Raw genomic sequence first — 12,980 nt, forward strand, 5'->3', positions numbered from 1 at the left:
TGTAGGAGGGAAATACATTCCTCAACCCTTTCTTTTTCTCTCCTCCCCTCACAGCAATTCAGGTCTTTTCAGAGGTAAACTCACTCTTTCTGTTTTATGGATGCCATGCAGCGTAAAAGCTCTACCTCGGATTGACTGGATATGTCCTGGTACTTCAGACTGCTGTGGTGGATCTGCTCTTGGATGACACAACTTCTGAACAAAAACCTCCGGTATGTTGAATTCTGAATTCAGTGTGTCTTTATAAAGCAAACTTTAGTTCCTGAAATGTTAAAAAAAAACCTAACAGTTACAAATGCTCCTAAGTGGCAATTGTTGAAATTAAGATAATTAGTTTCTGACATTTAGAGGTTGTTTGGCTACTGAAATGTATTATTTTTCAAAGATTAATTGACATGTGATTTAGATACAATGATGACACAGACAGCATGTAAATATACAAAAAGGATTTGTATGTCTACATGTTGTCTATGTTTTCCACAAATAGAGTTTCCAGAATTTTAACCTGTTTTTATGACCCACAACTGTGTGATTGAAAAACAAAGAAAAAATGCCAGGCAAGGGAAGGGTGTGCTGGCCGCAGCCAAAAATATCCACCAGGAAAAAACAATGTGTTTGAGCAATATGCATGTGCCAAAAAAAGTGCCTGGTGCCCTGTGGAGTTTTTGTGAAGACAAATGTGTTGTTTTGGTATGGGCCAGTCACATTTGTGATTATTTTGCCCCAAAGTGTCTCTTTTAACTCATATCTGCTTCTAAAAGTAGATTATTCACACTATCAAAATAGTGGGAATATTTTTAATTGAATAATTTTAAACTGCAGTAATGGCCCACGTCTTACTGAGAGAAAAATGATTAGCTATGATCAAACTGACAGATAAACTAAGCAGCAGTCGCATGCCTCTTAAAGGGACAGTTCACCTGAAAATAAAATATTTAATGTAGGTACTATTTTCTTTCCAAACTGCACCTGACAGCTACACTACGCAGAAGGAAGTGTGCATCTTTTGCTAGCTCAACTAGCAGCACTGAGCTGCGAATGTAACAGCCCCACCGAGAAGGACGTCATCAAGGTTGACATCTCACGCCGCCACGAGCACCATCCTTTTGTCCATGAGTAGATGCATGCTTCCTACTGTGCAGTGGTATGATTGGTGGGTTTAGTTCAGAAGAGAGAAATAGTTCCTGCATGAAACTGCTAACAAAGGGGTATGTGGATTTTGATGAGTAACTGGGTCATCATTTCTGGAGAAAGACACTGTCATTTTTTAAATTTATTTCTTTGTTTTTATTTATTTTTTTTCTGGTGCTTTGAGCACCACAACCCTAGTGCCATCCAGTTCTATTACACCAGAGAGAAGGCAGACATCTCTACGGCCAATATTTCCAACTCTCAGTAACTCACACCAAAACAGTCAGGATTGATAAATACCACTACATGTAAGAGGAAACGTGTATTTTTGATTTTGGGGTGAACTGTCCCTTTAAGTCTATAAACAAATCCAGACTTAAAACCAGATATAAACATCCTTTACAGAAACAAATTACACTGGATTATACATGCACATATTATTTACGTGTGTGAACATGAATCAATTTGCTAAAGTTACATTCTGTGTCTCTTTCTTTCTGTCCATCTCCAGCTGAGGTATCAAAGGAATTTTCTTGGAGATTCAAATTTGCACCAAATTGTAAATATCATCTGCTCATGCTGTATTTTAGCAGCTTTACATTAACTGACAGCTCTGTTTGAATGAGCCACCGTTGATCCACTATAAACTCAACATCAGAGAACTGGTTCCTCAGTGATGCATGAAGGTCCAGTAGCTGCATTGCCTGTTCAGCAGCAGCCTGACAGGCATATTCACCCCCAGGCTGTGGGTGTCTCTCTGGGTGACCTGCAAGGTCAAGTTCCCCTCCTGCCTCAAACCCCCAACAGCAAACTGAGAGCCATGTCTGAGCCCGTTCCTCTGCTACATCGTGCTCTGGGTGCCGTGCCCAGTCATGCTGAAAAATGGAAGGAGCTGAGGGTGGACAGGAGCGTCTCTGAGCCTGACTTGAAGCAGAATGGACACTGTGAATGCAGTTCAGACGTGCCTCCTGGAGCAGATTGGGATAAAAGCAACCATCTGCTAGCACCTGTGGATGCATCAGAGGACTGTTCATTGGATCTGCTGAGAATAGTAAAGCGCAAGCCAAGTGCCATTGTGTTCTGCGATTATGACCATTGCACAGACAACCAGGTGATCTCTGATGTTGGAGAGTCCTCTTCATCCGACGCTGAAGAAAGAGAGGGCAACGATGGCAATGAGGACGATGACTTTCCTGAGACGCTACAATATAAGGAATTCCTGGTCAGTCGTTGCCGTAGAAACTTCAGCAGAAACAGGAAGTGCTTGAGGAAGAGGCAGGATGGCCAGCCTAATAGTGCTGCATCTGGCTGTGAAAAGCCCACAAACAAGGAGAAACCTGAGTGCGCAGGTAGCCAGGAGGAAGAGGAAACGGCACAGAACAATGGAGAACAGGTAAGAAAAACAAGTTAGGAGAGGAGTGATAACAAAGACAAAGAACTGCCAGAGAAAACAGTTCTTTTGCTGCATGCTTGTGTTACATTACAGGCCTTTTTTCACAGCAGGAAAAACATATTTTTTGCAAATAAATGTATATAATAACAGTAATAGCTCTGTTCTATTCAAGCATCCCAGTAAGATGTGATAGTATGCCAGAGTGCATAACACCAGAACCCTGAAACTGAAGCAGCTAAATGGAATTCAGCCAACATTAATTGTATTACTTTCACCTGTGATTCACCTGATGTGTTACAAAAACAGGGTGTCTGCAGGTCCTTAAAACATCGTAAAATGTCTTGAAATCAATTTTAGAAATATTAAGTCATTAAATAGTCTTAAATTTAAAACAATGACTGTCTAGCTTGCTTAGTGTAAAAGTACTGTATATACCGTATATAGAAATATATTCCTATCTGAGTACTTACCCTATTGCTAAAGAGCACCTATTTTTTTTACGATCACTTTTTTACTAGCCAGTGTCTTGATCCAGAGCAGCACTACCTATTTTTTCCATTCATAAATTTAAATTTGTGAGGTCTTAATTGCCACAAACATTCTAATTGAATTAATCTATCTTGAAAATACTCTTGTCAAAATGAGTCAAAATCTTCCACTTGAAAGTCTACGTTTTTGATGTTACAAATCTTTACACCTATATCTGTACCTAATATTTTACTTTATACTTACACCTATATCTGTACCTAATATTTTACTTTATACTTGCACTTAGCTATTAGCAAAATGTAGTTTGACTTAACTCACTCAAAAAGCCATTATAGTATAAACCTTTATACTTGGCTGCAATACTTGAAAAAAGGCGATTTACCCAAAAATCTGTCCTAAGTTTGGTAAAAAATATCTTGAAAAGGTCTTGAAAAGCATCAAGTGTTACTACACCCATTTTCAAAATAATGCATGTTATTCCTATGGTCTAAGGCAGTCCAAAAATATTAGTGAACATGCACAACTGTCTCCCAATTCCAAAAGCTAGAGTCCTAAAACTCAAATCTGTAATCTCAAAGGGTGTTAAGCTTTGAGCTGCTCCACGGACAAAGACTTGGGAAAGTTGTTGTTGATGGCACTGAGAGCAGCCAGGGAAATGTTCTGAGTATATGGGTACATTTTCTGTCTCACAACATATATCACTACAATACAGTCAAGCTCAAACACAACAAACTTTCTGTGTCCAGAAAATCAGGCTCCAATTTGTTTCCTGTGGAGCAGCTCCAGACATTATACTCGATGGCATCACAAGTTTGAGACTGATTTCTCTGGTTTCTGGCTTTGAGAGAGAGTAGCTTGTATTCACAAATATTGATTTAAAATGTACAGGCCATGAAAAAAAAAGTTGGAATTCTTAATTTAGGTGGTATTTTCCCTTTAAGTGTCTAATACCTGTTGACACCCTGAAATATGGTTGATATTGTAATTGTGAAACCTACTTTTACCACTAGAGGGCAGCAAATGTTTTCAAACTGGTGGCCATGAGGTTGTTTCCACTTGACTGTTCCTTTGGTGCTCATAGTATTTTTTCAGCTGAGGCTCAAGTGTGTCTTTCAAAGATTTTGAATAGTATAAGTGCTAATTCTTGTTAAAAAAAATTGTTAAAAAATGCTTCTATACCAACAAGGAGCATTAGTCACGTACTGTATACTATGCATGTTTCAGTAGGGGGTCATTGGTTATACTTGCAAAAATGAATGCATGTAATATGTGGTATTCTGTATCAAAGCTGCAAGAGCTTTAACGTTTTCCTGCAATAAGGGCTCATGATCGTTTGAGTTCTTTGGATTATGAGTTTTTAAAGAGAAAAAATGTTGAAAAACAAAGCAGTCTGAATAGAAATGAATATTTTGGCAGATATACCTTCAATCACAAATTCCTCTCATTTTTCTCCTGCTCCAGCCTGGCATCCCCACCTCCCAGCATGCACCATACCAGCAGGCATCCATAGTAGTAATATTGTGTGTGCGCCCCTGACTGCGTTCTCACACCTGTCAGAGCAGCCCTCGGCCTCTGGCACGTTCCCATAACAGTCTTCTGGCACACTGAACTCTCCTCTCCCCTCCTGGACTGACATGAAAGGATTTATTCGCTTTGTGCTCCTTTTGTGATGTCGTTCTAAAAGTTTGACCAAGTAGCTTTTAAAGTCACTTATTGACAAGCTTAAGCAGTGCTCATTTGAATACCTGTTAAGTCAAAGAGGCCCCGTTGTGGTTGCACATTCTTGGAATATCTTGGCTTGGGCAGTTTCGTCACACTCCACAATGACAATTTAGAGTGAGAAAAAAAACAGTATTTGAATTGAATTTAGAGTGAAATGAATCTTACAAGATCGGCTGTAATATTTTAGTCTAGTTTGAACGCAGTTTTTCTGTCATATCTCGGTTCTGTTGGTGTTTTGACTCCTATTTTAAGTCTTGGTCACTGGGCACATGGGTTGTTACCATTTCAAATAATTCTGCATTTTTTCTTACTTGACTATGCAAATTATGGTCTGTTTTTTATAGATAAATAGGGTGTGACTTGAGCATCTTAAAGATTGTTTTTTATTCCCAGAAGACAAAACATGCAACCAGCTGATCATTACTGTAATTTCAAGTAATGCAAGTGAAGGTACAGCTGCTTACACTGCCATAGAACACGTTTGAAAATAATTACTTAGTTTCAGTACCAGCATGACATTTCCACTCACATGGGCAGATTGTTGGGCCTCTGGCCCAGATATGCAAAGGCCCTCATCACATCTGCCACAGAGGAACAAGTCCAACATATTCTCATCCTGAGTTGTCACATGTCGCCGCTTTGTCAGTTGACTTCCACATCTATGTATTCTGCGCTACGTATCCTGCTGTGGATGCTGTTGATGTGCTGAGACGGCTGTTAGCACATCAACAAAAGTACATGGTTAGATGTAGACAACAGAACCATGTAGTTGGGTTTAGAAATAGTTTGGCTACACTTTCATGCAGGAAGTGAACACCGGGCTCACAGGGGAAAATCCTGGGTTTATTGGACCCACTGCCCACCCCTCCCACCCACCCATTCTGTCAACCTGACAGTGCCTGTCTTATTGCCACGTAAGGTGCACTCCAGCTGACCAGCAGCGTATCATAACACCATGAAAGGTTGAGTTTGGTCGTGTTACTAACTGGCCCAGCCCGGCAGTGTATCATCCTGCTGTGAAAGGTACTTTTTGGCAGGGCTGACCCCAAAATCACTGACAAAGCGGCTGTTTTTGGTGACTCGTGAATGAGAAATGGCTGACAAGACTCACTAGCCCCTTTTACACTGCATGTTCAAAGTGTGATTATCGCACCATTATGCTGCCGTTCTGTATAAAAGGTACAGTCACAGAATAGGGAGACAGAGTTGTCTTGCCTTTGAGCCGGCAATCAAGGTATTAAAAAGGACAACTGGCAGGATAGATTTTGATGCTGTGTTATGTGTGCAACCCACTGCAGGAGATTTAAAACGCTGCTATTAACATTTAGCGGGTAACTCAAAGAAAAGAACAGGAGCCATGAATATCCACAATTTGGAAAAACAACGAGATGCAGGAGCCCTTTACCAACCGAGAAGAGGATGAGATCAGCTGTCGTAAAACAGGAACTGTAAATGATAGTTATGCCAGTGTTATTGTTTAGAAAGTTATATGTCACAATAGATGCTGTTGTGTTAAAGATCATATCTGTCACGCCTCTTTTGCTCCTCTTTTGCTTCCACGATGCCTGCATGCTATCTAGAATCATAACAAGGCTGCAGACTTTGTGGTATTTTTACATCTCTTTGTAGTCTTTATGCATCCTTTTTGTGGTTTTGTGTCTCTTTGTTGTCATTTTGAGTCTCTTCAAGGTTGATACATGTTCATTTGATATCTGACATTTTGCAAGTGAAAGCCAGGAGTCCCCCTGACACTTTGGCCACTGATTCATGCACAAAACAAATACCTTTTATTTTAGATCAGCAGAGCACACTTACTGTGCAGACCAAGGGTACCCTACACATTTTTATTTATTCATACTTTGACTTATGTGTCACCATAATGGGTGTTTTAGCCTTTCCAGGACAGTTCAGACATATAATGAAATGGTCTTGTAGCAGAGATAAAGTGATGCATTAAGAGCTTTATCCTTGGTTAGTACTTTGGACCGAAGCTTATTAACATTTCATGAACTTTGAGAGCACTCAGCTGCGAAAAGTGTGCAGATGTGTGTCTATGCACATGCCATGGTGTGCATTTGTGCTCACATTAGCACATTTTACATGCTACTCTGTTCATGTTTGCAGTCACTCATGCCAGTGAAAAAGCCTCCACTCCCTGTGTTCTCCCCTCGCCCTGGCTCTGTCCCCTGTAGTGTGGGTAAAAATAGCACCCTGCTGCACATAGACAGCCTTCTGTGTTCCCGTGTGTAGGAATCTGGAGATGTGGGGGCTGTGACACACAGGAAATGGCTTTACTGCCAAAGCCGTTACTGCAGATATTTTTTAAACTGGTCAACATGATGGGTTTGGGAATGGGAGTGGACAGAAGGGTGTGTTTGTGTGTGTGAGTGGGTGGGTTGGGTGGGTTGGGTAGGTGAGGGCATGCTTGTGTCCATGCATGTATGTGTGTGAGTGAGGGGGCTGTTTTTGGACTTCAAGCTCCTCAAAGGGGCCCTATGTGCTGCTATCAGCCTCTGGGACTCTGGGATTGGCAGCGGAGCTCAGAAACAAAGCAGTTTGTTCATTTCCTGGAAGCCAGTGAACAAGTGTCTCAGTCAGAGTCCATGACCAATGGGTGGAGAGGGAAAGAGAGGGAAAGCGAGGGTTTAGGCATGTGCAAAACTGAGCTGTATGGAATGGACAGATTTTACAACACATTTACATAACATGCATTGGCCACAATGCTGTTTTTATGTAGTTTAAACCCTTGAAACCTGAGCACACTGGCTTAATTTCTTCAAAAACTACAGAGGAAATTAATGAGCAGCTTCACAAGAAATTACCCAGAATTAGCAAGGAATTAGTGAAAAGTTACAAGAGAATTACTTAAAAATACCACACATGCACAAAAAAGGGTTTTAAAAAGTACTAAAATGTAAATGTGATTAACTTTAAATATAGAATTAATATTACGATTATGATGATTATAATGACTATGTTCTGCATGTTTTTTCTAATATTTTTCTCTCACTATCTTTCTCTCACATTTCAGTCTTTTTTTTTTCACAAATTTTTAGTTTATTTCTTTCAAATTGTAGTATGCTCTTGCCAAGTTGCTCGCTGCCTTTAAAGCCATGTTTTTAAAAGAAATGAAACCAGTTTGCTCAGATTTAGAAGATTTTAACGCTTGTGAAAGGTGTCTGAACACAATACAAGAAACTGATGTCGATGCAGGTCTCAAAGTGTTTAAGACAGTTTAATTAGGTATTTTTTCTATCTTTGACTTTAGTATTTCTCTCCTATCAAAGGCTTCTCTTGTCCTTGTTTCCACAATAATCTCATTGAGAAGGTGTCACCTTCTCCAAAGTGCATGGTACACTGTGTACCCTAAAAAAGCACAATGTTCATGTGCGAGGAGGCTGGAAGCAATGAAGGGTGGAGTAGGTGGATGAGGAAGAGAAGTGTGTTGGCTAAGGTTCGGCAGATTTCACCGAGACCAACATGCATCAGTGCAAGGTTAACCCCAGAGTTTGCCCTTGAGACATATTTTCATGTGTGTTTGTGTCTTTTAACCTGTGTGTTCAGCCTGCTGCGTGTGACTCCATGACCCTGCTGCTGGAGAAGTTGGATCACCTCAATGACGGGATCCAGGAAGTTCAAAGCGCTGATTCCTCCCACTCAGACGTGGTCAATGCTGACGAGGAACAGCAGAGCTCCATGGTAAGTCAAATACAGCTTCAAGTACAAATCAAATATGATTTATTCATGTGGTGCTTTAACAAGCTGTTGGATAAAAAAAAACTGCATGAACAATTAACAGGCCAATCATAAAGTTGAAAGTTGTATTTCTAAACATGTACATGTAGTAAGTATATTGTGAACCAATTAGACACACTGAAGCAGTACTGCTTGGTGAATTTAAATTTCACAGATGTCATTTAATGCAGATATTCTGTGTCGTGCATTTAAGATTTTTATATAAAGAAGACATGATTAAATGTACAGTTTTAAAGTGCAGTCTGGAGACATTTTTTTGTCCAATACAAGGTAATACATTAAATAGCTTACCAGCTTCATACTAACTAACACAAGTAGATTATGGTAAATGCAAAAATGTGATTGATTATACCTTCATGGGGACTCATGATTTTGTCAAATTACAGTTTTTAACGCTAAAGTTGTATTTATCTGTATCACCAAGAAACCCAGGAAACTGGGGAAAAATTCAGGAGAACTGAGTCAGTGGCAGATTTAAACGTTCACACCTACGATTCAGTTCAGAAACAGACTTTCACACAACAGCATGACCATTTTTTGAGACTGAATTAGAACTTGTTTATGAGGTGCTATCATAAGTAATCACTACATTAAAATTAAAATCTTGTGTTTCCACACAAGTTGATCATTTAGTGTTGGAGAGTCTATCACAGTGCTGCTGTGACTGCACAAGAGTTTTAAATGAGGTACCTTAAAGGGACAGTCACCCCAAATCAAAATTACACATTTTTACTCGTACTTGTAGTGCTATACTAATAATTGATGTGAGTCCCTGTGTTGGAGATGTCGGCCGTAGAGATGTGTGCCTTCTCTACAATATATTGGAAATAGATGGTAGGACTTGGCTTGTGATGCTTATGAATACACTGTCAGTCAAATTACCGGGCAGAGGGAAGTGTGCAACTACTCTTGGAGACGAGTCTCAAGCTCATTATAGCTGAAGATGTAAACATTAATGGCGTCCTCCTTGGCTGAGCTGTAACATTAACTAGCTTATTGGTGCGAGGTGAGCTAGCAGGAGATGCACGCTTCCTTCTGCGGCAGGTGTAGTTTGGTAGAAAAAAGTAGTTCCTGCATGGAACTGCTCACAACAAGTTCTGTGGATTATGTGACCGGGTCATGGTTAGTGAAGTTGACTTTTTCAAATGTTTTTTTTTTTTTTGGGAAAGTTTAGCACCACAAGTCGAGTGATTTGTAGTTCCATTATATTGAAGAGAAGAAACACTCGACAACTCAAACCCAAAAAATCTAGATTGAAATATAGCAAAACAGGAAAGAGGAAAAATGTGTTGTTTTGATTTTAGGGTTAACTGTACCTTAGAGTATATAAATCACATAAAGGTTTGCATGAATTAGAATTAAGAATGGAAGACATGAATGATATAATTTTGTTTCGACTGCAAATTCATAACTATAGTACTACTGTACCATACTATTCATGGCCACACACACTCAAGCAAAATTTACCGTTGAGTCAACATACAGTGTACCACACACATGTTGGGCCTACTTAGTGGAATGGGTTGCTAGGTTTGCAGTCTCTCCCGCACTTCAATATGGGGTTGATTCATTAGGAATAATAGTTTGGATGGGCTCCAAGCATGTTGTTTTTCCGCCATTAAAGCCTTTCATAAATCAGGTGGTTTCTGACTCTGGTATCTGGTGTCCATCTGGAGACAGCATCAATCCTCCAGGAACCAGGGATAGTAATAACTGAGCTCACGCCAGCTCACTGTTATTTTAAAGGTTTATTTAACATAATTTCTGGAGGGAAACTGTAGCTCGCTCCCGCACTGTGCTCCTCTGCTCTCCTCTCACATTACATTCCAGCTGCCTCATTACGCTTACCAAGTGTAAATCTGGTAACCTCAAATAGCTCTTAAACCAACAGCACACAACTTTAGGAATTCTTATAAAAAGGCTGCATTTAATCAAGATAATCTTAATCAAACTGTCTGGCAAGCCAATAAAACAGCAGTAAAACAGACATTTTTAGCTTCATGTGTCAAATTATCTGTCAAGTATTTTTATGTAACACTCATATAACTTTTATTTGCAGTGAGGATTGTCTTTTTTTTGCGACAACGCATTCAAGTTAAATACACAATATAACACACTATGATGATCTTAAAAAAGAAAAATCAATAATAATGTTCAGTTCAGCTGCATGCCCTGCAGCGGAAGAGGAGCAGAGAGACTATTTATCCCAAAAATGTCAAACATTTATGGCTTAATAAAGACTAAATGACCTCAGCCCAGAATGGTAATATGTGAATTTAATATTTTGTTGGAAGTACAATAACATAGCAACAGCTTGACAAGGAATTAACATTAATTTGATTTTTTTGAAAAAGGATGAATGCAGTAGTTCTATCTTTCCATTTTCTTACAATGAACTTTTTGTCAGCTGAAGTCATGGGTTTAATATATAAAATACAGAATAACTGTCTTCTCTCAAAACAGTATTCTCTGATTATCTTTTTATATCGTATAATATCTTTAACATCTTATATCTTTATATCTTATACCTTCCTTGCAGATAATACCCTTTCGCCACCACCAACTCAAAATTTAATTTAATAAAAATTTAACGCAATTCTTTAATTTGCAAATTTGTTAATGCTTTTTTTTTAAGCCATGCTACAGTGCCGTGGCTCAAGGATGGGAATGTCAGTCGGGTTGTTCTGCCACTTCGGTCCAGATGAAAAATGTTAACAATTATTGGATGGATTGCAATGAAACTTGTCACAGCCTGAGTCAAAATGTCTGTTTGTCCAATACTTTGGTTTATGCAAACTGCAGTACGCCGTTCAGAGGTCAGCTGCAGTGTGGCTCTGCCCGTGTTTGGAAGGAGCAACCATGCTGCTGTCTGGGTGAGGTCAGGATCTGTGGACAGTGAAATCAGAAACCATGAATTCCCAGAACCATAGACAATTATAAAGCAGCAGCCAACAATGTAAGAAGAAACATTTGGGATTTGAGGACATTCAGGGCATAGGGAAATCCTCCTCTGGCACTTTTTTTTTTTAACATACAAGCTCTGTATTAATGTTTTTTATGCCCTCTGGCACCTCATTTACATTCAAAGAAAAGAAATTCCAGTCTGAATCAGTTTATGTTCATTGTGAATTTAAAAATGGTCCATGTACCACCCATAGGGCAGGGTATCATTTCAAAATGATGATACCTGTACCCTTTAAAAGATACAAATACCAATAGAGTACTTAGAGTACTTAAAACCTTAAACTTTAATACTTCATTCAGAACATTTTTCTACTTTATTTGATACCCTTTTGAACATTTTTGTGGCATCTTGACAAGCTGAACTGCCAGCTTTGTCAAAAATACCAGGCTTGACTTCACCGCACTACAGACTGTATGGGTTATAGCAACTGCGGTAATGGGTCAGTCAAACATCAAATCAAATCAAGATCGCTTGTGTTGATTGGCTGCAAGGTAAACCTTACAAATAGTTTTTTTTTCTTGATCTGGGTACAAAAAGGATCAAATGCAGGTATTGTTTTACTGAAAATGTTCCACCACTAATTGGTACAGGGTTATTTTGGTCGCTAACCTCAAAAGTATCGAGAACTGATTCTCAGCCCTGGCTATCCGGCACTCTATCGGGGCCAGAATTTGGCCCACGGACCATATGTTGAGCATCGTTGCTGTAGAAAATTATACTTGTACGCTGATAGATGGGCTTTCCACTGTGGGAATTTTCTTCTTTGGATTCTTGTTGGTTAAATGAGAAAGAACGGAGCAGAAAAAAACCATCACACAAACCACTTTAATTAAGAGTAACTAATGTGGAAATACAGTCGAGCCAAAATTAGACATTTAGATGAGAAAATGACTTTCACTTTGAACTGTACCCTGTTTTGGGGACACAGTGTCCTTCATGTTGTTATCTAACTGTGAGCGCATAGTTAGAAAATTAGCAACAGCGTCATGCCATTTTTATGATGGAAATGCTCCACAGGGTCAGACAGGGAATTTTCTACACAGACAAGCATTGTATGTTGTGATGAAGGGAAAATGTGTCTCTCTGTGCATGCATCTGAAGATCAGATTCTTGCACGCTGTCCACAGAAATTCATGCCATTCCTCACTCACTTTCAGTTACACACGCTCACATTTTCACACGTTATCAGCTCATTGTTGTAAGGGAGGAGAGAGCGGGAAGCACAACAGCAGGTCTTCCCACTGAAGTGGGTACAGTAGTTTAGTCATGAGGTCAAGCTTGGACTTTCCAGTGTTGTCACTGAGCGAAGATACGGAGGGGACGAGGATGGGACGGATAAGGGGGGGATTTTTCAGAATGAGAGACGGGCAGACACATCATCAGCAGCGTCTTATATCTTCAAACACTCAACACAATCAACACCAGCTCCACTACATACTCCACAGAAACCAAACAGAGACACAGAGAGCTGCTGAAGAGGCAGGTGACATGAAGACAGGGACTGGGGTAAGACACTGGAGGAGA

General features: G+C 39.7%; 1 protein-coding gene across 2 annotated transcripts in view; it reads left to right on the top strand.

Moving 5' to 3' along the window:
• Positions 1-12,980, top strand: part of stard13a (StAR related lipid transfer domain containing 13a) — a 64,801-nt gene that overhangs the window by 3,787 nt on the left and 48,034 nt on the right. The window contains exons 2-4 of one of the 2 annotated variants that reach the window (XM_088088445.1): positions 55-212; positions 1,643-2,524; positions 8,300-8,434. In XM_088088445.1, coding sequence (XP_087944571.1) covers positions 1,808-2,524; positions 8,300-8,434 — 852 coding nt within the window. In that variant the 5' untranslated portion in view covers positions 55-212; positions 1,643-1,807. Of the gene's footprint in view, positions 1-54; positions 213-1,642; positions 2,525-8,299; positions 8,435-12,815; positions 12,963-12,980 lie in introns of those variants that run through there. The other variant, XM_042498873.2, reaches the window with a different exon arrangement.

Source organism: Plectropomus leopardus, chromosome 15 (genome assembly GCF_026936395.1).
Source record: "Plectropomus leopardus strain MGB_pleo_1.0 chromosome 15, ASM2693639v1, whole genome shotgun sequence".
NCBI lineage: Eukaryota > Metazoa > Chordata > Actinopteri > Perciformes > Serranidae > Plectropomus > Plectropomus leopardus.